Source organism: Pieris rapae, chromosome 18, assembly GCF_905147795.1.
Source record: "Pieris rapae chromosome 18, ilPieRapa1.1, whole genome shotgun sequence".
NCBI lineage: Eukaryota > Metazoa > Arthropoda > Insecta > Lepidoptera > Pieridae > Pieris > Pieris rapae.
This window is the reverse complement of record NC_059526.1, coordinates 3,532,107-3,559,976: the sequence shown is the minus strand read 5'-3', so window position 1 is coordinate 3,559,976 and position 27,870 is coordinate 3,532,107. Positions and strand designations below refer to the sequence as shown.

The following is a 27,870-nucleotide window of genomic DNA, read 5'->3' as shown; positions in this document are numbered from 1 at the left end:
GGTTTTAAATTATTCAGTTTATTAAATCAATACTTTAAAAAAATTACCTGAAAAACAAGACGTGGTATACTTTTTAAAATCCGTCAATTTAAAATCAAGTATATTTATTAATCAGTGATATAAATAGGCGCTGACAATGATTATAAAAACTATTCGATACGTCAATAAAGTAAAGGAATAAATAAATAAACTTTCGTTATGTTATCATAAATAATTAAAGGTTGACGAACCCTGGTAAGCCTGGTGGGTCTACTAGCAAACACGCAAGCCGTTCTGCAGCTACTCAGTTAAAAGCGACGCGGCTATACTTCACACGACTTATTGAAATCCTTTGAAATAAAAAAAAAGTTTTTAGTCTTTTAAATTAAATAAAAATTGTGAGTGTTCTGTGGATTTTACCATCATGATCGATTGGTAAGAATTAAATTCACTCTTGAATGATTTTATTCTACAAAATTGACTAAAACATTTTAGTGACGCGCTAGTTTTATTATGGTTTATTTGTTATGTTAAGCGTTCTTTATGATACAAGTGACAATAAACATATTTTATTTGAATTTTTCTTACGATGAATTTACAAAAATAGTTTTATAATTATAATATTATTATAGTAAATAATCGTAACGTGTTTTACTCTCCTCCTATTTTCTCTAATATATAATTAACTACATATATAATTTTCTATTGGTTAATTGAAATACATTTTTAAGTTTTTGATATGTTTCTTCAATAATTGTAAAGGGTGCTTATTAAATTCGTTATTGCTGAAAATTTTCGTGTAGCTGTTAATCACGTCAAATGTCAGATCGTGAATTCCAAAACCCAAAATGATAATGCGGCATTTCTAGTAAAATTATTTAATAAAAAAATTAATCACTATTTTCCATGAATTTTTAGATTCTGGTAAAATGAAATTATCGCTAATATCATTTTATTCGGACTTGGCAAAAACTGTTCCAAAAATTTCATCCTTACACTGACCGTCCGGAACGATGTAGAGTGGACCATTTATGACGTTAATCCGCGATCTTCCTCGTTCAATAGGACATAACCATTTGTTTCACTTAACCTTCACGTGATAATACTGTCCGAGTTAAGAGAGTGCTATTTCTAATACCTTGTCAGTTTTACAGTCATTGTCGTCTATGACAAGTGACTGAGTTGTTAAACTTTAGTACATTAAAAACTTTTAAATATTTTGTTAAACAATCTATATAGATTAATTCTATTAATAAAGTAAAAATTATCACACAAACAATAATTTAAACTTTAAATTAAAATTTATATTTTTTTGCATAAAAAATTTGATAATACATAATATGATTATCTAGATACTGGTAGACTAGAGGCTGCTTTGGCCAATTGGACAAGAACTTTGAGGTTATCATTTCTTTGAATATTAACAGTTTTTCTATACTAAATCAATTTCTTTTTAAATAAATTAAATGAAATCAATTTAATTTTATATTACATAACGCGGCCAAAGATTTTTAGCCCCTGTTCGTGGAAATCTCTCTCGCAACATAAAACTCGTGTTACAAGGATTCACTCTAATTGAATCTCTGAGGAAACTTAGCAATCGTTTGAGACTCGAGAAAACTCATAATGTAATTATTTTAATCTTATATGAAAAATAAGAGAACAAAATAATGATTCAAAATTTATTTAAAAGACGTCCCTGAGAACACAATTAAATAAGATTATTAAGAAATTTTCATTGTAGTGTCAACATATAGTAAATATTTGGATTGCAATTTGTTCATTGCGATATACTATTTATCAATTCAAACAAATAGGATCATGGATGACCAGTTCACACTTACTATGCTAACTGTCACAATGCAAACTTTAACGTTCTAAATTAATCAATAATATTTTCGAGAAAATGCAATTCCTAAATCCAAAACTTCATTGAAGGTATTTAAGATAGTTTTCATTCATTGAGTATGAACATTAGTTACAATTATTTGTATTTAATATTTCTTAGTTGGAGCGTTTGTTTGTAATATTAGTGCGTTTAACAAATTCAAAATAGTATTAAAGAGATATTTCAGATTGAGCCTAGTAGACTAAATTTATTACTTTTTTAAAACTTTATTTATTACTCAAGATGTCATAAGGAACATGGTGTAAAACAAGCTCCTTACAAACGTTGTGAATAAAGAAAAATCTTGGCATTTAAAAAGAGTGGCGGAGAGTTTATTGCCAGTTCCGTTCTACGCCCTTGATTTGAGAACTAGCAGTAAATGTAAAATTAAATTGCATTTAATGTATTTTTTTGGACGTTTTTAAGTTTACATTAAGTTACCTACATAAATAAATGATTTAGACTTGAATTGAAAAGTATAGGACGGCTGATGGCGACGTGTATCTCGTTCGTTCATATTAAGTTCATGTAACAAAATATAGCATTTAAGCCATAAAGAAATAAAGTTCTTTAAACATTAAACATGACACTTAAGAAGTTAGGAGTTCTATTTCATTCGTATTGTAGTAAGAGGCTATTTGTAACAAAAGTAGGACATTCTTGACTCGATACTATTGATTGTATTCATATTAAATATGCTTAGCCTTCAGTAACAGTTACGTTTTTCACTTACTGAAACTTTAAATTAAACTAAAATAATAATTTCACACGGATACACATACTGTTATCAAAACATTAAATAAGTTTTAGGAAGTTTTTGTCAAAAATAATTAATATTTTTGTACCACTTAGATTAACTATGTGTGTTAGTGTCTGTTAAATTAGGATATATATTGCACCTATCGGGTATCAAAAAGATTATCTAAAAGATGATCGATCCATACACTGTACTATACTATTATCTTATAACGATACAATTTATACAGGCTACTATAAAATACCCTACAATGAAGAATCAATATAATCCAGCATATAGTTAATTTATTTATTTAGAGATTTTTATTTTACAGATATTGTGCGGCATTGTAATGTCCGCCATCAAGCATCTCTCCACAGAAGATGATTAAATGCATATGGAAGACGGCATTCTTCTTTTTAGTATGGTGAGTGAATTTTTACAAAATCTGAATTAAATTGTCACAATTTATGAATTTGTTATATAAATGTATATATATGTAAATTGCCCTCATAGGAAGCTACATACATTTGGTAAGCAGGAGTTAATGAATGCTTTTCTATCATTTATATTTAAAAAACAACAATGAAAACCAGTAATTCATGGTTAATAATTAAAAGAAAACCTTCAACATCTTGCAATGATAATTATGCTAATTAAGTATATTTTCTATACTTAATTAGCCTGTATATTTTATTACATTCAGCTGATAAGTCGTTTGATAGATTGTAATTTGAGATTGCGATATGACAGCATTCGAAGCAAAATGAAACCATTTGTGTACTCAAGTACACAGATGATGATGAGATGGTTTCATCATCATTGCGTTTAACTGCTGTACAATTTAAAAAAAGTTATTTCTGATATAATTATTTCATACATTTTTTATTTAATAAAATATATTTTGGTACATTCATTTTCATATATTTCACTAATATAAAGAAAGGAATACAAGTTTTTTACATACCACAATAAAATAGTCAATTTACATACGTAAGACTGTTAAAAAAAACTAATTGTATTCTACACATAGTGTCGTATTCTGTAAACAGTTGGAATAAATGTTAAGAATGCTATCTTAATTACATTTTGAGCCTTGAATGGAAATAGCAGAAGTTCGTTATGTTTAATGTGTAGTGCCATCTTACCTTTTTTTATTCGAATCTATCATGAATGTTTTTACAAAGACGGGTCCGAAACATTTCATACGATTTTTTTACAACTTAGAGATGGATTTTAGCTAATTTAAATGTACTTGACAGAGCGGCTTCTCTCTGTCGTTTTCAGGCTTAAATATTATTTCATGCTGCTTCAGAGCAATGTTAAATATTTCAGGTAAATAGATTCCAGGCGTTTTAAGGACTGGTTACACACATTTCAATGAAGGGTCATTGTTGAGTGCTCTTTTTAGGTGTGTGACGAGGATGGAATGATACGCAAACGAGACCGAACATTCTAGAATCTACAACGTCACAAGTCTTGCCCGGAGTTCGCGAATATATCTAACGATTATTCCCAGAAATTGAATAAAAATACGCGCATCTTTAGTGCAATAAAATATATCATTGATTTAATTCAAATATAGCTTCGTGTCTCTATCCGATCCCCTAGCTCGTAACAAGAATCTTAGACGTAAATGAGGGTCAAGTTTATGTTTCAAAAGCTGCGCTGTTATTAACAAAATATCAGTATTGTACAGCATAGGTTAATAATTAATATAATCTGGATAAATATTGCAATTTTCCTGCAAATTAAAGTTGTCTGCGCTTTTAGATTTTCTTATTCCTTAATCTGGTCTGTATTTAATATTTCCCGAACTTAAGGGTATATCAGTTATTGTTATTAAAATGTTCCGCTTAAATAAATTTAAAAAAAATAATCGCAAAGAAGACAAGATTAATAAAATCCAATTGACTGTGTTACGCAAGGAAAGCTTTAACAAAAAAAACGGAATATGTCAGCTACAGAAGGCTGATCACCTACATACCTATTAGAAAAAAAAGGAACAGAAATTTGAGGCCCAGAGAGTTGTTAGTGACAATGGTACCAATTTAAGGTGCCAAATTTAAAAAAAAATATATGTCAAGAAAACTCCTCTGAATTAAATATGTGTAGTTATTTTTTATTTCAGTGAAAATTTGTTGACTCACCGCTGCCACCTGACAGCTCAATGTCAATAGTGATATCAAACGATAGGTAATGTTTTTTCAGCGATAAGACGGTTCAATTGTTGTGAATACTTTGAGCGAATAAAATAGAGAAAGTGTTGTTTCTATTAGAATAATATGTTACCGGCTAACTTTGTAAATAGATATTCGTTATTTTTCTTCTCATTGTGGTGTCAATTAATACAGGTTCGCAGTCAATCGCGGAAATATCTCCTTGTTCACTGAAATCTAAAAATATCCTCAGCCAGGATTTTCCGTAACCAAAGACTTATCTCCAAGTTATATATTATGTCTAATCCCTCGAGTCTATTCGAAGAAAATGAAGAAAGGAATCGGATCAAATCTAACGGATTTTTATGATATCTTTAAAACACACACTCACATATTGCCACAAACATATTAACCAATAAATTATTCGGAAATTGTCTTGGTACGAAAAACATTGTATACCTACCAGGTACACAATGTTTTTCATATGTATATGTGGTAATAAGTATTGGCTAAATTTTTTAATTAAAATAAGTAGCATTATGTAAATTTTACATGACTATCTAAATAAAAACTTAATTACAATACATGATAAGGCTTTTAATTTTCGTTAAATTGAAAACTCATGACGTACAAAAACAATTGTTCACGTTATTCACGATAATCCATGCCTTACACGTCTTTCTATATATAAAGAAATGTAAGACTATCATTCAATTTGAAATTTTTCTCAATCGTTTTCTAAAACCGTGGCTTAAGAGATTTCCAAATTGATAAACATATTTTATAAATGATGCCTACGGCTTTTACTTTGTTACGAGTACATTATGGTTCAATGTAATATAAAATGTGTAAAAGCTAAGACATTTTTTCCAAATAACAGAATGAAGCAATGTATTTTTTTAAAGTTAAGTTTTCTTTGATCAGAGAATTTGGATTTTTAGTATTACGTCAAGATGGCGATACAATGTTCCACATGGTTTCTTTATCGTGTATCCATTTATTTAAAAATTATAATATGTATGTATTTAAAGCTATAGAAGTTATATACGGCTACGAGAGGCCCAAAAGGGCATTTATCAGTCCCTGAACACCTATTTTAGTGGGTACGTTGCCGGCCTTTGAGAGAGAAGTAATATTATCAACACCCTTATCTAACTACAGGTTTTAATTAAACATTTATTTTGTAAAGGCGTTTCGAGGCCGGCTATAGGTAACAAAATTATTGTTTAATAATTTCTAATATTCGTTTATTTACGCGTTTATTATAAAATACAACGCGATTTTATATTTTGATTTCAACTCAAACCACTTTGAATATCACGTCAATACTCCTTTTCAATTAGATAGTCCTTTAAAGATGGTTATTTATTCAGATAGCTCCAATTCATTTAACCCCTTAAGGGAAAATCAGTAGCGAATCTATTGTGATTTTATCAAGTTCTTATCGCTGTGATTGATTGCCTGGCTACCGTAACAATATGTGGCCTTAACCTTGGATGTTTACTAATTTCTAATGTGTAAAATAGCTCGTGAATTCTTTGACCTGACGCGATTTATTTAATAAACTGAAATGGAATTTGTAGACGTAGGCGTGTATTCTAGAATTTCACTCAAACTTATATCTACTTTCAAGAGCTATCAAACCAATTTATATATTTGAACGTTGACATTTGACTTATGGAAATGGAGTTAGAGTTTACGCAAAAAAAATAAGTTCACTGTTACATTTTTGTATGTGTTATGTAAACAGTAATAAATCCTCTATTGGAAACTAAACTTTTAATTTGTAAAATATATTTACATCAAGGAATTATTTAAACCTTCCTTCAATTGTAATGGCCATTTGTATTTGAGCCACTTTCTCAAGACAAAAGCCCCAATCATTGAATTTTCCAATAATTTGCTGAGTTTATGGGATTTAATACAAAATAACAATTGAAACTAAATATAGGATAGCGTGATGTAAAATAATCGATTGCTGCCTTGGCCTGAATATACTTATTTATAAATGCAATGCCAAGCTAAAACTAATAAATGGGCAACTAGGGAATTCCAAAAAACTACATTATTATCCTCTACTAAACATTTTCTACATGAAATGACATGAAAATATCTTACAATATGGATTCATGGGATTTGCAGTCAATCAACTGTGTCGATCCAATGGGTTTTTAAAATGTCATTTCAAAATAATAGAATCCTCAACAGTTAACATTGCGAAAAATTTGAATTTTGAATTTGAATGAAAAAGTAGTATCGGTGAGGTTACAGTTGAAGAAATGAAGAATGTCTTAAAAATAAAGTATTTTTATAGAAAATTCAAAGAAGGGAGTATATCAAAGATATTCTGTTTCTTTGTTCTCGCTGGGTTGATTAGTAAAATAGGGGCAATGTTACCAGTTTTATAATGGTTAAGTTTAACATGAATTGTTCATTTAAAGAAAACACTTTTTTTAAGGGTTAAAGTTATGTATTATTGTAAACTTATAATTATTTAAATATAATTTGTTTAAGTTGGTATCTACTAAAAGATGTAGGGTTATGAATTGTTCACATAAATATGTTTAAATCTAAATTATTTAATTGCTAAGCGTTAGTGTCTTTCTAAGATCTAGGTAGCGATTAAGTCATTGCGATTTTCTTAAAATTATTTTTACATGTCATTGCTACAATGTCACTTTTGTAAAATTTGGTAAACTGAGATCCAACTTCGGAGAAATAAATACACATAATACAACTTTTTCTACAGCTGAGATACTTATTTGACATCCAACACCTTTTGTCTTCAGTCACCGTGACCACGCAAGCTGTAAAGCACGAGAAACGTCGGATAAATTTAAATTTATGTTAAATAATTTTATAAGTTTACAATAATACATAGCTTCAATCCGGTAAAAAAGTGTTTTCTTTAAACTGAAATTACAATGATATTTCCTTTATAAAACTATTCATCATCAACTCATGTTGTGAAAGTTAGTATTAGCCTAGAAACAATATTCTACTAAAGTAATAGTATTACACAAGATCTGGAGGATTTTATGGTGGCTGTAAATTTCGCAGTGAGTGTTGTGCTCTCGTGTATTCATACTGTATTATAGTATAGAATATAGATAGCAGTGGCAGTAAGACATGTCTGTTTCTCCAGTATTTATTATAATAAGAACCTTGGTTAGGCACAGCAATGTTATGAGAGGGCATGCTACACCAAAGTTAATTCTATTCTTATACATTTCTACTTCTAGTCATACTTGCTTTGGCTTCACATTGCAAAAATGTACTTAGCATTATTAAACTTAACTTTAATAAATAAATTGAAATCTATCGGTAAATACTCTGTAACAGTGAAATAACACTTCGTATACTAATTTCTTTAAAGATTGTAAACCTCAAGTTATTTGCCTCGATCTTCAAACTTTCCGGTAATTTATTATATATTTTTATTGAGGAGGTCAATGGTCCTGATTGATGCAATCCCAATCTGGACATAGGTGGAACCAGTTGGCCCTTACAAAACGGTCTCCGAGAGTAAAGGGCCTTTGTATCAACTTTTTTTAAACTCAGGATATTTACGAATAAATGTACATGCTTCCAGTATACATAAATATGTTAGGTAGGGTAAGGACTTTGTTCAGAATGAAGAGAGGCTTGCAAGAGTCAGTATTTCCTGTATTAACTAAAATTCTTAAAAGTTTTTTTTTGGCTCGTAAATACCGCAGTGGCATATACACTGTTATGTTAGTTGTAAAGTTGTCTATTTTAAAATTCCATTTTAAAGATTAAAGTATTTTGTAGTTGACTTGTCAAAATTTTATATTAAATTTCTTGGCGTGGGCGATATTAACGCCTCCCGTGTTAGTGCTCCCGTCTAACAATGTTACATAATTATTTGAAGTTTTAATACTAATGTTACGATGGTATCATAACCTACCCTCTACTGTAATTTTTAATTAATCTACATAAACTTTAAAGTCATTACGTACTTTCTATATATAGTTTAAATAGGTGATACGCACTTGGTCGTCTGCTACGATTCACCGTGGTGGTATTGGCAACGTCAAGTGGGTGGCAAAAGGAGCACGACACCCAATGGACGATGCGAGAGACTTTCACGGCTGGACGTCACTCACAAATCTGCTTTCGATACAGAAAAAATATAATCCTGAAAAAGTATTTGGGATTGACGAACATTCTAATCGGGACTCAGCATATTATCGCGGAGTTATTTTGAAACGCCTTCATAAAATATTTTCTGATCAAAACATACAACAAGCCTCCGTTTGTGTAAACGGTGTACCCGACGTTCATGCATGAATGTACTTGGAAAAATGTCGCTCAGCTTTTTGTCCTGGCCCCAGTATGTCTTGGTCGCCGAGAGACTGTTGCATGTAACAAGTCAACAGTGCGTCACGGCTCTTATAATCATTGAGTTATGAGTAACGAAATAATAAATAGCATTTACTCTAAAAAATATATGTAAATTTCGGCTTTTAAAATGATTCATTCGTTACTGTACCAACCCACCATCTTACACGTAACTTACGTGTAAAATTGTTCAAATTCATATAATGCTTTGTTTGTAACGAATATTAAATAAAGATATATATCAAAATCGTATCGTGATTATAGTTGATACCTATAAAAATCCTTGGATTTTAAAGTATTCAATAAGACCAGACAGTCACGAACTATGTACACGCTATCACAAGTTCTATACTTTTATGTCGTTTTATCACGTCTTGATTAAGTTAATCTAATTTTACCGATTTTAAATAAAGAAAATTTTAACTACTTTATTTAAATACTCAAATTAAAAAAATATACTCAAAACTTGGAAATTCAAAGTTTGATAATGGGGTTTATAGGTCTAATTCGTAACCTGGAACGTTGCCTGGAAGAAATCGCTCGAAAGCCATAAGGCCGCCAGATGCCCTCCTTTCATTTAATTATGTTCAATTTTTATATTGTAATGTAAAGAAATGTTAATAAATAAGTTGTTTTCCACATTTGAGTTGATTTATTAGTACTCGGTATGTTGATATTCTGCCAACGCCGTTTTTTCACTTTTATACCAGCAACAACATACTTTTTCTACAAACTATTTATTAATAAACTTGATATTGCCCCAATCAATGATACTATTCAAGCAACTTTTGTGCGGTGAATTATAACGTTATGTGAACTAGAAAAAAAGTCCGACACAGAAGGCTAATTACCTGGGACAAAGCTTGGAAGGAGGTTTAAGAAAATTAAGACCAACAAAAAAGTCTTTTGAACTCACAGTTTTTTAAAAGCATTATTAAAATCGATTTTTTGAAATTTATGTATACGCGATGCAATCACCAGTTGCAGTACGCACTTCATATCATATCTTTGCTGATATTTTTTTCTAGAAAACGCAGCCTAGACCTATCATATGCAGCTGTGGTTCTGTCGCAACTACAAATGATATTACGATTTAATTTAAAAAAAAAAAAAACATTAGCACTAGCCTTCGTGTTGGCCTCTCTGTATCCATTTCGTAATAAAATTGTCTTCTCAACCTGACACATTCCGTTGATTTTTTAGTCTTAGGTATGCCGCTTTCCTTACAATGTTTTCTTTTAGCGTGCGAGCAAATTTAATCACTCATATAATAATATTTATAAGTCTTCTTTATTATGAACATGTCTGGACAGTCCAGTACCAGACGTCTTCACAAATATATTAAATTTTCAACGACTTAACTGCTAACTTCAATACTTTAAATACAATTACTTGGTCCATATACTTATTTTTGTACCGACACTCGGTAATGTTATAGTATATAATATATATGGTTTATTAGTTAAATTATATTTGATACAGTGACGTCAAATAGGCAACTATAGAGTATATTTTAATGGCTCTTCGTCTTAATCGCTTCTATGGCATATCTTTCAGCGGCCTCGGCGAGCGTAAGTCGGAGGAGAAATATGTAACATATTCCTGCGAGTTATTAAAACTATATATTCCTATTTGCAGTCGTAACTTCTATTGTGTCAGGAGAAAATATTGAAATGCCACCAGGAATAAACCTTTACTTATTTTACTAGCGGAGGCGGCAAACTTCTTTTGTCATATATATTTTATCAATATACAAAAAATAAATACTATAAAATGGCTGGTATGGTAATAAGTATTATTATATATATTATACTAAAATTAAGTATTATATATATAATCACTAAGATTATAAAACAGTTTACGATACAAATTATATACATACTAATTCCACAAAGATTTTAGATTCTCATGTAACAGTTTATGCCGCGCACCACCACTTTGTGGAACCAGCTGCCCACTGAAGTATTTCCGAACCAATTCGACTAAGGGTCCTTCAAGAAAAGAGCGTACAAATTCTTAAAAGGCCGGCAACGCACTCGAGAGCTCTCTAGCATCGAGAGTGTCCATGGGCGGCGGTATAACTCAACATCAGATGAGTCTCCTGCCCGTTTGAGCCCTGTTCTATCATGTAACACATTTTGTAACCACACTGTTATATTAGAATTTTATATTATTATATATTTAGACATTAAGCATGCTTGTAATAAATAAACACTTTCTTGCAAATATTGTACGTTTTACGCTATTCATACAGTACCCATGGACGATCTATTAAAACCTTGGTCAGCATTTATAACTTATAAATATTTTTTTAAAGAACTATTGTAGACCGTAAAATGAAAACCCAATTTATTAATAATAGCCTAAGATTATTTAAACAGTCTGGAAACCAATCCTTGAACAAGTTCCTCAATAAAAACTATTTCGATATTGCTCTGTCAAACATTCAACGCATAAGAGCGATAAGCAACCTTAAACTTCAGAGACTCCGCGAAAATAATAAATATGGAAAACGAACAACCTAATATATATTCCGCAACTTGTTATGTATTTACCCTCATTATTAATAAAGAAAAGAGGTTAAATTAATAGGTTCTTTTTGTCAACCTGGTTTGACTCCATTATAGAATAAAGATAGATGTCACTTTAGTTTTTACTTTATAGTCTTCATTTTAACAAAATTATACTATGTAATGTAGCCCTAGGTACTGAGGTCAAAGTCTCTGTGAAATTAGCAGAGCGCATGGTACACAAATACTTCAATAGTCCCTTATAGATTTTATTAAAAGTTCTGGACATTCCAGTCCAGAAAATGTTCTTAGCGTAAAATGCTCTACCAGCGCATTTCAGCATTCTGAAAAAAATGAGAAAAAATAAAGTAATAAGCATTTTTCTTAGTTTTTAACTACATAAAATAAAAATAAATTATTGCACTGATATGAAAACTCTGCGGTATCAATTAGTTCCATTAAATATCTGTGAAAAAGTTTGGCTGGAGGAGAACTCTTCGCTTTCTTTCAGTAGATGTTTGATGAAAATTGGTATTTTTTTTATTAATTTTGAAAAATTTACTCATTTTGGGTGTTGAGTCTGAGGAACTAACTAGATATTTACGCAAAACAGTTAATGTCTGAACCCCAAATTTCGCTATCTTTCAATATATTCCTAACAGTACATTAGTCGTAGTGTTATATCATAGTCTGGTTTTAAAATTATTAACAACTCCAAACCCGATTAGAACGATATAAAAGAATTCATGATATTTTTGTTGCAGGTTGTGCAATGATGTAGTGTCGAAACGAAACCACACCCTGAAACCCAGAGTTGTTCTACCAGAAACATACGTAAAAGGTAAAGGTTATGAATCCTATTACATAACATATAACTCATAATTGTAAATAGAATAATTTTCTTTAGAGTGTCTGTACGTTAAATTATTCATATATAGGCTAGACAGAGACCAAGCTTGTCAAATTCTAAGCGACGAGGATTCTTCATGTTTCACTAGCATAATCTTGTTTTAGATTCAGGAATTCATCGTGTATCGTAAAGGCGGGAACTGGATTTAAAGGTTTCTATAAAATTTAAGTGAAGAGACGGAAACAATAAGCAGGCGCGGGGTGCAGTGTTAGATATACGAGATATTTCTTTTAATACCCAGAAATGGTGTGCACCCTACAATTCTTTTTCGGTACAATTCTATTTCATAACTTATTAGGGCCTATTTCTCAATGTCCGGATAAGTTCCAAATAAGCTATTTATTACTTATTGGTAAGATAAATAGTATTTTTGCGTTTCACGACTGTCAGATAGCGCTATACGTCATGAAATTCGAAGTATCTTATTTGGAACTTTTATATTTCGAATAATTTATGTGTTGCATAGCTATTTTACACTTTATCCAGACATTGTGAAACAGGCCCTTAGTCTTGCATCTCTCCAGTACACGAAAATCTCGTCGTTTATTATGCGTCGTCCTCAGTCGTTGGTTTTCAGAAAATAAGGTCTACATACATAAACTTATGGCTTGATTTATTTAATATCCAGTCCAGTCAATAAATCAGTAATACTGGGTACAAAATCGTTACATTATTTACATAACTCGACGTTTACGGCTTACTTTTCAACAAACGTTTTTAGCGAGAGACCCTTGCCCCCGTTCAGATCAGTGTCCATACTCTGTACCAATCAATATACATAAAGAGAACTACGATATTTCTTACCGGTGGAATCGCTTACGCTATTGGAAGTTACAAAGTACGTGGACGGTTAGAGAGAATTTTATTTAAGCGAGTAGTACTCGCAAAGCTATTTAAAATAACCGATACTAAAATGTCTGTGCCACGTGTCCAATATGCACTTACAGTTTATCGACTTTTTACTCTTAAATTATTAAGTATATTAAGTCAGCGTCGGTACAAGTAGGTCTGGGATATGTATTTTATTGATTTTTCTTTATAAACAGGTAGGAAACTAAGGGTCCGTTTCACAATGTCCGGATAAGTTCCAAATAAGCTATTTATTACTTATTGGTACGATAAACAGTATTTTTGCGTTTCACGACTGTTTAATAGCGCTATACATCAAAACGCGATGTATCTTATTCGGAACTTTTATCATTCGAATAATTTATGTGTTGCATAGCTATTTGGTACTTTATCCATAAATTGTTAAACAGGCCCTAAGTATTATTAAATAAGCGGACGATCCCAAGAGGTAATTAATGTTAAGCATGTACTCTATAATTAAAATGTATTAAATTAGTATCAATATTATTTATATAGAAATGGAAAATAATATTTCTAAAATAATGAGCCTATAAGTTTAAAGTTCTATTTTCCAAACTCGATTTGTACCAGTACAAGTTGTAAGTATAACAAAGTTTTACAACATAAACTTATGAAAAAGACTTGTTTTACTTTAATTTTTATGAAAATTCGTGACCTGGATATGAAAATACTTTTGACAAATGTTTTATTAATAAAAAATATACACATAATTAACACAATTCTATGCTCATCGGTAAGATTAGCTGATGTAGTTTTTCTACATTTTTGTCAACGTTAAGTCTCAATGACAATACAAACTTTCTAATGTTTCGTCTCTTTTTATGAAATTCTGTTAGTAGTTTTATGTAGTTCATTAGTCGTTATATGTACCTTCTCGTATAAATTAGAGCTTATTATATCGATATAAATAGCGTTAAACAATTTTATAATTTATTTAAAATTAAATTAAAATTTTACCTACATAAATTGATTAAAACCAGAGACTCAAAATTACTCAAACTCTGAGCGTTTCAATCCCAACTATTCACAAACAGTTTTTTGATGTGCATGAAGCGATATGTCTTAAGATATATAAAAAAATTATTGTTTCAGAAATGCGCCCTCCTTCACGCAAAGGACAACCAGTAATTGTTGAATTTAGTATATATGTTGTGGATGTAAATTCAATTAATGTTGAAGATATGGATTTTAGGTAAGTCTTATAAAGTTAAAGAAGTTCTGTAGCCCAACTTTATAAATGGATTTTTCGTGGAATAAATGACTTGGTTGTTTTGTTAAAATTTCAGTAGCCGTTAGCTACCGTCATTTATTAATGAAGGTGAATTAGTTTGAAAAATCTTGTTGTTTTGTTTTTGTTTTATTTACGGACTTTTAAATGAAGGATGGAGGTCCCGGAAAAAGTATCTTTTAACTTGACATGACAGGACATGATAGGTTGAAATACAAAAACAAAGGAGACACAAAGGACAGAAATAAGTCAAAGTTGCTATTGAAGGCTTGAGTAAGGCATATGAAGTATTAAAGGCAACCACATTATTTATGCCAGAGTCAGTCAGCAAAAGATGTTGCTTTTGCTAGCTCGCTTTGTTAGCTCTGTAGCCACAGATAAGAATTAAATTCGAATGTGGAGATAATAAAGGAATGGAATTTTCAACTAGCCGTAAGGATTGGCTTATATTGGATTGGATTTAGAAATTATATGGAATGAATTCTAGTCGAGATACTTTTCGTTTATATTATTTATAAATTATTATATCTATTGTAGTAATTATATTATTGACAATCATTTTAATAAACCTTATTTCGTTTTCCAGAGTGGATATGTTTATAAGACAAACATGGATCGAGAGCCGTCTTCAGCTACCTGATGATATATTTGAGGAAGGCGATAATCACGTCACACTACCTCCAGAGTTTTTTGATAATCTGTGGCATCCAGATCCTTATTTTTTGAATTCTAAAGTCACAGGTATGTCAAATAAGTACCAGGTTTTTCTATTTTAACACAATGTACTGCCTCTAGTTGTCTTTAACAGAAATGGCAGACCCAAACTTGACCACTTAGACTCCACAAAGCAATAACTGTTTTAGCGTGGTACTAACACTAGTCCTATTGAAAATTTCGGCCAAAAATTGTCCTTTAGAAAGCTTATTTTTACTGTTGGGTAAATTTCCATAAGAAGGTATTATTTTTCTAGTCGATTCTTGAACTCATCTATTTGTCATTCCAAGCAGTAAATCCAATACACATTTACATTTCATATACATACAGAATTTAAAAAAAATATTAGGCAGTATTACATTTTATATTATATTATATTTTATTTTATATCATGAATAAAATGGATAACAATTTACCAAAACCATCAGAGTTTGTTCTTTAGTTGTTAAATCATACTAACCGAGTTGAAATTAGTTTACAACTTCGTAACAGTCGCTATTTCTTCAGACTTATCAACACCTACTCGTGTTCTAAAAGCATTCTCTCTAAGTACCGTTGTAGTAGAAAAAAATATCATAATTAGTATTCTTAATATTAGACAAAATAAAGTTATTTTATATGTTTATGATTTACTATAATTATATAACGAATGATAATAGATGTACTTATATAAATTAATTGGTGCTACGATATAATAACTCTAGCGAAATTCGACTGAAAGTGTGCGCTTTACAGTAGTAATAGTATATTATTTTGGTTGACACTAACGTTTAGAAATATTTTCTATAAGAAAAGAGATTTTGCAATAGTAATATAATAATATTTCTACTATCTCTTAATAAGATTCAAAAAAACAGCTTTGAAATTATATAAAATACCATTTAACAATCACAAAATATCTAGACAGGTATTCTATGATATCTAAGTGTGAAAAAAATATATGATAATCACCTACCAGTGAACAAGCTAAAGATTAATTCAATGTAATTAAAAAAAGGAACTGTAGCATAGAACACCTTAGATGGTCGTATAGAACTAGAATAAATCTAATTATTTTAAATCGAACCTAGACAGAACGAAGACTGTAAATATATTTTAAATTTCGCCTTAGAATCCAAATCTATAATAAATTTTGGTTAAACTTTGTTCCCAATATAATTAAAGAAATACGAATAAGATACTTTGACTTTGCAAAATTGTTATAACAAGATCTCCGAATTTAGAAAGATGTTATAACATTTTAAATATACAAACATACAGTCGAGTAGAAAGTTACTTAGTAGAAATTCTAATAAAGTTAATGATATTCTTTCCAACTCCAAACATCTTAGATAAACTTATAGATCGACTAATTGTGCTTAATTTTTTGGCTCCTCTGAAATTAATTTACAGAGAACAACATACATGGAAATGAGGAATATATAATAATAATAATAATACGGCGGAGTATTACAAATAACTTATTAGAGATTGATATAATATCAATAAGAAACAAGGACAGAACACTTGATATGACAATGTCTCGTTGTGATAAATTCTCGTATGTTTTTCGTTTATGATGAGTTGTATAAAAAAGTGACGGACGGGCCGAAACAGAATCGTATCGCTTATAATGGGACCATAAAGCATGCAAACTACAAGTGTGCCAAACAAGTGCTTGTAGATATGTAGATGCTACACAGAATAAAAAAAATAGATGCAAGCATAGATTACATTTATTATATGTTGAACCTCCCAGAGGTACTTTCTAGTTGACCTCAAGCAATACATTTAATCTAGACCATTAATAAATGTTATTGAGTTCTAGGTAATTGAATAGGATTAATTAACATAAAATGTATAAAGGAATGGAGGCATTTTATATTTTCTCTAATTTGCGTTTTTTATTGTAATATTAATTTTACCTTCTAGGAGGGGCCTGTCACTTTTGCCATCAATCAGCTGGTATGCATTTTGATATAACACATTGCACCAGCACCTAGATTTTACGATTTTTTTGCATATTTTTCTGGTATTTTATATTTTACATAAGAAACTATTGAAATAAATATTTCAATTTAGCACACTTTGCACTATAAATTGCAATTGTTAACTAAAATAAAAAATATTAATATTATTTTTATATAGAAAACGGTCTCAATTATATAATCGTTCCACGTTCAGCGAGAACGTGGAGCTTGATCAGTATATAATGACAAATTAAACAGTCTTTGCTCAGGTGCAGCACCATCAGATTTGTAGAATAAATAGGGATATCGATTTTCTTGTTTCCGTTATAGTTCTTTCATTATTCGTAGAACTAATAACGCTAAAGTGGGTACGCGCGGAACAAACTTGCCATGAAAGTGTTATTTCATCAGTGGAATTATGTTCTCTGACGAGAGAGGCGTTCAATTCCATAAAAAAGATTGACTTTAAAGCGCATGATTTTTAGAATTTAATGAGTTCAATCTGACGAAACTTCGCGTTGACATGAGTCGTGTTATTGTCTATTTCATCAATTACAAAGTTTTGGAGTACACGAACCAATACCAAACATGATATACGTAATTGCATTATACATATTTATATGCATATTATATCTTGCATCGTATATAAGTATCGAATAGAACCCAGACTTACGCTTAATCATGACAACCATGTGTGACGGAAAAATTTAGAATCTACATCCTCAGTAAGGGCTGGTTTATCCCAGTTTTCTTGTTTGAAGTCATCATAATTTTTATTAATAATTGATGTGTGAAATAACGTGCACTTCATTTAAATAAAGCCAAATAAATACGAATCACTGTTTTAAAATGAAAAACATAACCAATTTTGGTAATTCAAGATTTAATTGAATTATCGCGTTTCCTTTTTAAAAGCCTTAATTAAGAAAATATATTTGAAATGTTCCTGTTTTACAATGAATTGTAAACTATTCATAATTAAACTTTATTTTAAAACATTTGTAACAATACGCAATCTTTATTTAATTTACCAAGCACTTTAATGACATCCTTTTAGACCATAACTCTAATAGATTTTGTTTCTGTAATAACATTCATGATTATCTTGTATTGTATATTCTACTATTATGCCTGAAGGCAGAACATGTGTTTGATAACTTTTTCTGGGGTCAATGAATTTTTTGAACTGTAAATATATATAGTATTGACTTATATTAACATAACTTTTACACATTTAAAGAAAAACACTTTAAAGAAAGTCGGTTAAATTTAATATTATGATTAAATAACTATAAGTTTACAATAATACATAACTTCAAGCCGTTAAAAAATGTAAATATATAACTAAAAGTATAGATGAATGTAGAAAGAATATTCTACATATTTATAAATCTGTGACTCGAATGCAGAACCTATAATGCTGCAAATTAGCAGCATCAGCAGCAGATCTAATTTAATTTTTATTTTTCCATTACAGAAATAGCAGAACTCACCCACAAGTTTTCTTCCGTAACCTTATACAGGAATCAAACTGTCAGATATGCTGCAAGGATGCACGCCATCATCGCCTGTCAGATGGAATTTCAACTTTATCCTATGGACATACAGTCGTGCCCTATTTATATAGAAAGTTGTAAGTTATTTATTTACCTTGCGGTACTTTGTTGGTTTTGCCACACGGCTATATCAAATATTTAAACTTCCGAAATTCCCTAGACATCATACCCAATAAATATATTAATAAGCTGTTATAATATCTCGTTACTCCATTGAACTATATTCTTGCTAAAAAAATAAGACTTATACTGTAGTTAATTAAAAATAAACTAAACTCAATGTCAAAAAAAAACATGTCGTTGATATTGTAAGAGGGCGATGTAATTTATCTAATTTTGATAGTATTCGTGACAATTTTAATGTAATAAATTTATTGTTTAATGTGATAACCATGTAATAAGTTTTGAATACGTAGGACAGAGGCGAGAGGTTAATCTGCGGCTTAATCTACTTAGCATTATATTGGCAAACAGAAAATTATTTTATTTATATACTTAATTTATAAAAAAGGAGTTTATAAAAGTCTAACGACCCATCGTAGGTACACATCTTATACCAAGCAGGAAATAAGTTTTTCCATGTACATAACCTAAAGGATTGGAGCAATCAAATATTGAAATTAATTTAGAAATTAGGTCCAGTAGAACGAGAGATTGACGCGGTAATCAAAGAAATTTTTGAGTCTTATAATATTAGAAAAATAAAACATATAATAAAATAAAACATAAGAAAATCAAAGAATATAAAAACGTCCTCCTAATAGTATTCCCAGGCATGGCAGACACATTTCTGCGTCTATCAGTAACCGTTATGAATTTACTTTTTAATTTGAAAGGTTTTTATTTATAAATTATATATTAATTTTCAGTTTCATACAGTAATCAGAAAGTGCGGTTTAAGTGGAGTGAAGCTGGGGTGACGATAAATCCAGAGTTAAAGCTTCTTCAGTATAACATCGGTGAGCCGTTAAGATTAGAAGAGACTGATGGATTGATGATTGACAAAGAGGGTACGTTGATAGTACTTATTCTTTCGATGATAATTGAATTATGTTATTTAGATTACTATTTGCTATTCCTATTTCAATAGAGAGGACGGCCTAAAATTATCAAACATCTCCAATCCAATAATATCCAAATTAAAATCTCAACACAAACGATCCGCGAAAACGGAGGACACCGTGAGTAATTTCTGCAGAAACCCTACATCTTTTAGTCGATACCAACTCCGGGGAAATAAATACAGATAATACAACATTTTCTACAGCTGTGATACTTTTTTGATATTCAACACCTTTTGTCTTCAGTCACCGTGACCACACACGCTGTAAACCACGCGAAACGTGGGATAAATTTAAAATTATGTTTATATAATTTTAAGTTTACAATAATACATAACTTCAATCCGTTAAAAAAGTGTTTTTCTTTAAATACTAATTGCTAATCAAAATTCGTAGGTAATAATAATAATATGTGGCACAGTGACATAAGAGTCTTTCGAGTGATATTTCTTTCATAGTCATAGAATCTGAAGTATGTGATCGACAGTCATACCGGTATCCTCAAGATGTTTGCTTTCGGTGTGGATTAATTGTTGGTTTCGAACTTAGAAAGAAAAATCCATTATGATACAGGCCAGATTCGGATAGACGACTTCAGGGTTGAGAGTCGCACGCTTACTAGGCTAACACTTCTCTAGAGTTTTCACTAAGCACCAGAAACCATAGGCTACAACTATAAGACCCATTCTACGTAAGAGATAACCCCATGCAAATAGTTTTTACTTACAACTAACTAAACAGTCAAAAGCTTCCAAATTAATTTAATAAAAAGTAGAGGTTGTATGTTCTCGCTATAAATTAATTAAATTGTGTATGTGATGAGTTTAGTTCCTGTTACGTACAGGCAAACATAGTCAAGCAAATATGTACATCATCTGTAGTCGGGAAGTGTTAACTTTTGTAAGTTAAACTCCATCAGAGAAGCAGATTTCAATACCATAAATATTAATTACAATAATTTTATCTATTTGAACTGTATTTACCTCTATATCTAAGAATATAAGACGATGCTTTAGCCTTCCAAACGACCACAGAAAATAACACATTAGTTTATAGTTAAATAATTGAACTTGTTAATCAAGGTAAGCAGTACGTGGATTAATTAGCAAATACATATTATGCATTAAGAATTAAGCCTCATTGGTTACATAATATATAATAAGAAGAAAAAACGTAATGTAAGTCTGTTGAGGAGTATAGTAGAGGCATGTCCCTGTCGTTGTAGTTTCGATTCCTAGCAGTGCCCTGATGGACACTTTTTCGCGAAACGGTCGCACGTTTATATGATACCTAACTATGGTATCTTTGATTTTTATTAACGTAGGAATATTATTAACATGTTGATATATATCAAACTAGATTTATATAAAACAAGTTGGTATTTACGCGCATTAGATAAATAAGTTATGAAATCACCTTGAATCTACGTACTATTACTTTAATATATTCTTACGTACATTTGCAGGAAATTTCTCTCGCCTGGTTGTATACTTTCGTTTTGAGCGGCAAATCGGTCATCACCTCATACAGACCTTTGCTCCTTCCTCACTAGTAGTGATGCTGTCATGGTTTAGCTTCTGGTTGGATCTGGATGCAGTTCCTGGAAGAGTAACTCTGCTTGTCACATGCATGCTGACCTTGGTCACAATGTTTACAGGCCTAAGAGCTGATATACCTCCCGTTGCTTATGTAAAGGTGAGGTCATCACTTTTATATTAAAGCTTTAATAATTCAGGTGAACATACTTTATCCTTCAAGCCAGCAAACAATTTTGTGTTGAATATTTACTATGGAAGGTCTAAGGTTCATTAAATTAGACTTTATTATAATCAACGCTACTATAAATTATTATGAATAATATGTCACTAGGACTGTATGCGATATTCTGATAGATGGAGAAAAAGTGGAACAAGTGGATAAGTTTACTTCGAATGTAATAGAAAGACGAGTGAATGGTAGAAATAGGGCAAATGAAGCGTTGCATTCCTTTATTTATAGCCAAGAAATCTCAAACGAGATTCAACATACAGTACAGTTGCCGTGTGGCACAGGATGTGAGAGGGTTAGTAAGTATGTGTGGTGTAATATTGCGTGATAGAATAAGTAATAATGATAATAATACGTGAGCAGTATTGAGTAAAGAGGACGTAATGATATGAATATGAAACGAATGTCATAAAATTGTAGGACCGTAGCAAGTGGAGATCCGTGGTGTATGCCCACCGCTTTGGGAAAAGGCGTGAATCTGAATATATATAATATATATACATTCAGGAAATAATCTAGCTTTTGTTCTGTGATATCGAGGTGTACGACGGTTAAAGTGTTTTAAAAAACTAGTCGACCGTGTTTGACAAGTGCAAAATATATTTTACTTATGAAATACGCGCTGTAAATATTTATATTGGAGAGGATTCTAATGTCAATAAAAACCATTATATTATGAAATAAAATATAGAGATGTCCATTCTATTCTATTTACAAACATTTCATGCGACTTTATTTTTATTGTTTAATAGTCAGGCAAATGTGAACGTTATGATAAGTGAATTCACGTATTATTTGTGAGTGTTTATTAGCTTAGAGAGTGTTGTGAATGTCAATGACAGACACTTTATGTCAAGAGTATTCTATAGACATAATTTTAATTTAATTCAATATTTTCTAGGCATTAGATCTGTGGATGGCCGGTTGTATGATGTTTGTTTTTGCTGCCCTTAGCGAATTTGTCGTTGTTAAAGTGTTAGACAAACAATATCAAATGAACAAGTCTAGAGCACAGGAAGCCATTCCACGAATAATACCAGTTGTAAGTATTATAGCAATTCCTCAGAATACAGACATAACTTAAGAATACGCATAAAGTAGAGTACATTACAGTACAGTACGTTAGAAAATATACATGTATAATACATAATGTTGTATCTGTTTCTCTCATATTTTAATACTTCTATTTTTGCTATGTTGTTCCAATATTTGGTTACGGCCTGTATGGTCACAGATAACTGATACCTAATTATTAATCAAATTTTAATTAGTTAATCTAAAATACTAGTACTGTAATTTTATGTACAACTTATTTAACTTATAATTGCATTATTGGTACCGAATTTGTAACTGTGGTTACGTTGATTAATATGAATTATATATATATACTTACTATAGAAAATAGCATCCTACTCATTCGGACCTAAGTGCAAATGCCGAATACATTATTGGAACCTAAGTTGAAATGGGAAATTCCACTGTTGTCTTATTCCTTACTTGCAGCTTCGAACGACTGGACATTTATTTAAAAAAATATATACTAAATATATTAGTCACAAACCTATGTTGTACAGGAATGATCTAATGAAATACTTGGGTTCTCATATATTGGAAACCCAGTAACACATTACCACGATGTTACGTAATTATTTATAAATAATTTGTTTAAAACTAATTAACAGCGCATAAATGGCGAGAAGGGATCCTGTGGCACAGTTGCCGCCTGGGAGGGAAGTGGGGTCAGATGTCGCAAGGTTGATCTTACCTCACCCGCATCTCCCCCCGCCACAACCCCAGCAGTGCATTCTAACCCAGCCGCCCCCACACACCTAGCGGGAGAGCGAAGGCAAAGTATATTGCAAGTAGGTTTGCCCATAAAAACACATAGGGCGTACTGCATTGAAAATGTAATATTTTTAAGTAGTAGTAAATATACATTCACTTAAGTTGATAATCTGGGAAGCATTCATTTTAAATATGCGACAAATAACATAATTCGTTTTTATTAGCATGCTAGATGTACATAGATCATTAATTAATGAATGGTATAGTCATATATGGTAAGTCTAATAAAGTTTATGGTTTTCATAATTTAATTAATGACGTTGGACCTAAGCTAAAACTTTAAACAAATACTGAGTTTTAAGCTTACGGCAATGACAGTCATGATAACATCCAAATGGACCTATGGTGAACATATATATAGTTTATTTGTTAGCGTTTTCTTAAAAATTGTTACAACTTAAAAGTTCTGAAATCATTTATGCCTGAGCTGATAAATCTAGACCTGACAGCAATATTAAGTTTTTAAAATCCCCTATATTCTACGTCGCGTTAAAATGCTGAGTTCGCGCGAGGAAAAACTTTCATTGACGTCTACTCCGTACGGGACGCCCTACATCGGGTGTGAAGAAATTATTAAAAAGTGCAAAACTTTGTCTTGGCGGATCGTACTGTAACAATTTGTTTTATAGCAGTTTAAATAATCTATAGGAAGTCACTGTTATATTAAGGACGAAAAATGTCTTCACTATTATGACCTAGAAACAAAAAAAGTCCATGACTTGGAACAGACCGTCATTTAGATTGAAAAATGTAAGGCGATTTCATCCGGCAGTAAGATCTCAGGCTGTCTTTTCTATCATCGATCAAGTTATTACCACCTTGGTTTTCTCAGAAAAATTTCTTAACTATACAGCTATATCCATATTTATATATTATGGGGACTTAGAACGCAGTACTACAGTACAAAGTTGCGATGGCTGTTAACGCTTCGGGCCTAGCTCCTTTTTATTTTCGCGGTTAAAGAAACATTTCAGATGCCATAAATTTGGAGATAATGATGCAGTTGCGTACACGATTTTTAAGGAATCACGAATTTTATTAAGAAGATATATTATATGTATATATATATTATATATTACAAAATAGATTTACAAAGTGTGACGTATGTGATTGAATAGAGTCTTAGAAGTGACTACGATGAAAAGTCACATCAAATTTAATAAAATATTTTTGCTTCTTACTCATAATCACTTTTTATTCAATACCTAGTATAATATAGTTTTGATACTTATTTGAACATTATGATAATTGTCTTTCAGGTTGCGTGGCTGGATGCAGATACGGGGCAAGAAAGAGTATTGTGGCGGGAAATAGACAAACTATCAAGAATTGTATTCCCTGCTTTGTTTCTTCTCTTTGTTACCTTATACTGGCCTGTGTTACTGTTAAAAACTAAGAGTTCTTCACATTAATTTAGTCTTATTTTATTTAGAAAAAGATGACTGGGTGACATAATTTGACAGACAGAAGTTGTACATAAGTAAGAGTTCTATTCAAGAAAGGTACATCATATTTGAGAAACATCTTATGCCGTTCTTAATTATGAATAAAATAAGTATAAGAAAATATTTGATTAATTTTTCTTAAAATTCTAAGAAACTTACTGAAACATTCTAGAAAGAAAATATGTAAATAAAGATTGTGTACAAGTAAAAATTCGCAAGGAAAATTTTTAGCTAATAATAATAGAAAAATATGGAATTATCTAGAAATATATAATATATATTTATTTGTTATGAGCAAATTATTAAAAACGTCGAACACGTCTGTGCCCAGAGCACAATAGAATCTGTTATATTTTAGTTACGTAGTTAGCTTTAAATCATGAGCTTATAATATTGTATAGCGAGCCATCACAGCTTTAATACATTGTGATAATATATAAGAATTAATATAGACGTAAGTCATCCTTCTTATGTGCAGCATGGGCGGAGTGAAATTAAGAAATTCCTTAACAAGAGAGTTTAAGATTTGAATCGAGAGAACAGGCGTAATTTAGAAACAACCATGGCTTACTTCAACTATAAAGTTTTACTTAAAGAAAACCTTTTGAGTAGATTATTTTAACACTAAAAAATCTAGAATATACACATATTAAAAATAGAATAAGACAAATATGTTTTAAGTACGTAACGAAATGTAAATTCAAAAAATATCAGAAACTGAAAATCGATCAAATCTAACAAAAAAAAACTTTAAAAACTTCGAAGTAAATTTAGAGAGAAAATGGTATATAGCTGAACTCTGTGACCCATTGTAAACACTGAAAGCAGAATATAAAGTAAATCGTAACAAGAAGGTTTATTACTGATTTTTTAAATAGAAATGCCCTTCTTGATTTACAATACAACCCACTTAAAATGAACCCCTTCAATCCGAAAAAACCGGAAGTCTGTTGAAGAATCACGTTGATAAGAATATGCCTTTGAATCGAACAAACTTAATTATCAACACGAATCCGATGAATCATAATTCAGCGACACAAGTATTGTTACATAAAATATTTTGCGGCGGACATTGTCACAAAATAATGAAAATCGATCACGCTTTCTCGATTGAGCGATAGTAGCCTGCCACAAAGTATCCTTGTCTATGAGTCACTTCTTTTCATTTGTTGCGCATTATTGTTAATATATACTGTTTAGGTAATTACTGTATGCTAACAGTGTATATTGCTATTTGTCTTGGTGCTGCAAATAATATAGTATAGTATATAAATAATAATTTAATTTATCTGAAGCTATTTATAAATATGTGAATAATCTATATTATTTATGATCAGAAACTATTGTATGTAAAAAATTATACGATATGTTACAGAAAGTGGTAAACTACCAAGATTAAAAATAAATAAAAAAAACGAAGGAACTAAAATTGCAATCTACTGTATAAAACACAATTATTGAACAATGCGCGTATAAATTTTATCGATATGTTTTAATCAATGACACTTACTTTGTCTAAGGTATAGAGAACTGAATTTATGAACAACTGTATTCTCTTTTAAATGTTGTCTATATACTTACATTCAGTGTAAATAATTTAGTTTATACGTATTAGTTGTTTCTAACAATTCACAAAGTCTTATGAAGAATTATTCAATAGATGGATTTTAGTGATAGTAAAGATGTTATTACATTATCGATGTTTTATTAAACGCACAAATAATACATATTAATTTGTTCATTTATAATAATAGAAGTAGTAATACTTTTTCAATCGAATTTACCGCAATGGTTGATACAAGCATGTACAATTTAATGAAATTTCGTGTTTAAAATTGACATTTAAATATGGATTCATCTATGAAAATATACGTTTTATTGTTTGATAGAACAAAAAGATGAAAGACTTCCCTATTGTATTTGGCTCTGTGACTTGGCTTAGATCTTAAATCTGTTTTTTCTATTCACGATGTTCTAGAACAAGTCTGTTATTTGCAATTGTTTAATAATGTTTTAATAAGTAATTTGCTATTGACGCGTTATGTACATAAAATAAAACTTCTGATTTTACACAACTTGCTTATTTAAAAATGGAACGATCATTGTGTAATTTTGTCTATGCAGACACTATAAAATTTTTATAGCGTTTCTGAAATTGTTTGATAAGTTTTCTCAGCATTCGTAAATTTTTGATTTGTAATTCTGCTATTTGGGACGGAGACAAATTCAACCTACACCTAAACAACACCTATTTTATGAAGCATGAATATCTCACTACATACACAATTACAAAACATAACTGTCAAATTTTCATTCAGCAGGTTTAGTGTATGTTGTAACAACACAAACGTTCGCACGTAAATAAGGTGAGGGAATAATGTCGGATTGTCCAATGAATGAGGCCTTTATAAGTATTTAATTACTCAAATATTATAGTATTGTTTTATCATGCTTGCTTCTCAAAATCACGTTGTAACAATAATATGTAATATTTGGTTTTAAAATGTTATTAAAATCCTGTGTTATTTACGTATTTTATTTTCTTAAATAAATTGTATTTTCTGGTAACCATAGGTCATTTTATGTTTAGCTCTAGGGTTCTTTTCTGGTAAAACAATAGTCGTTTAATATGTATTAACAACGTCATTTTACGAATCTTCGCTGATAAGGGCACACGAATATGGAGATATCTGTGTATTACTGTTTATTGAACACAATATTGTCATGACACATTGAATATTTTCATATTTTCGTATACGTCTGATTCTGCAAAAAATTAAAATATAAATAGGCAGCAATTGTTTCTGCATACAAACATTTGAATTTGGAATGTTGTTCCCGTGTAAACACTACGCACAATAAACTTCATGGAATTTGCTTTGTGGTTAGAA

At 30.6% G+C, this 27,870-nt stretch overlaps 1 protein-coding gene across 2 annotated transcripts; it reads left to right on the top strand.

Moving 5' to 3' along the window:
• Window positions 1–292: 292 nt before the first annotated feature.
• On the top strand, window positions 293–27,451 carry LOC110999617 (glycine receptor subunit alpha-1). 2 transcript variants are annotated; one of them, XM_045632246.1, is made up of 12 exons: window positions 293–414; window positions 2,938–3,030; window positions 12,399–12,475; window positions 14,507–14,606; window positions 15,229–15,383; window positions 17,268–17,300; window positions 18,783–18,938; window positions 19,731–19,871; window positions 21,388–21,617; window positions 22,591–22,731; window positions 23,372–23,551; window positions 24,794–27,451. In XM_045632246.1, the coding sequence occupies exons 2-12, from the start codon at window positions 2,987–2,989 to the stop codon at window positions 24,944–24,946; spliced, it is 1,410 nt and encodes a 469-aa protein (XP_045488202.1). In that variant the 5' UTR covers window positions 293–414; window positions 2,938–2,986; the 3' UTR covers window positions 24,947–27,451. The 2 variants fall into 2 exon arrangements, with proteins under 2 accessions (XP_045488202.1, XP_045488203.1); XM_045632247.1 differs by lacking the exon at window positions 17,268–17,300.
• Window positions 27,452–27,870: the final 419 nt, after the last annotated feature.

Excerpts from the sequence above, each read along its gene's own strand:
- LOC110999617 (XM_045632246.1), top strand. The coding sequence starts at position 2,987 with ATGATTAAATGCATATGGAAGACGGCATTCTTCTTTTTAGTATG. Across the intron at positions 3,031-12,398 it reads GCATTCTTCTTTTTAGTATG|GTTGTGCAATGATGTAGTGT; the intron begins GTGAGTGAATTT and ends TTTTTGTTGCAG. Across the intron at positions 14,607-15,228 it reads GTTGAAGATATGGATTTTAG|AGTGGATATGTTTATAAGAC; the intron begins GTAAGTCTTATA and ends TTCGTTTTCCAG.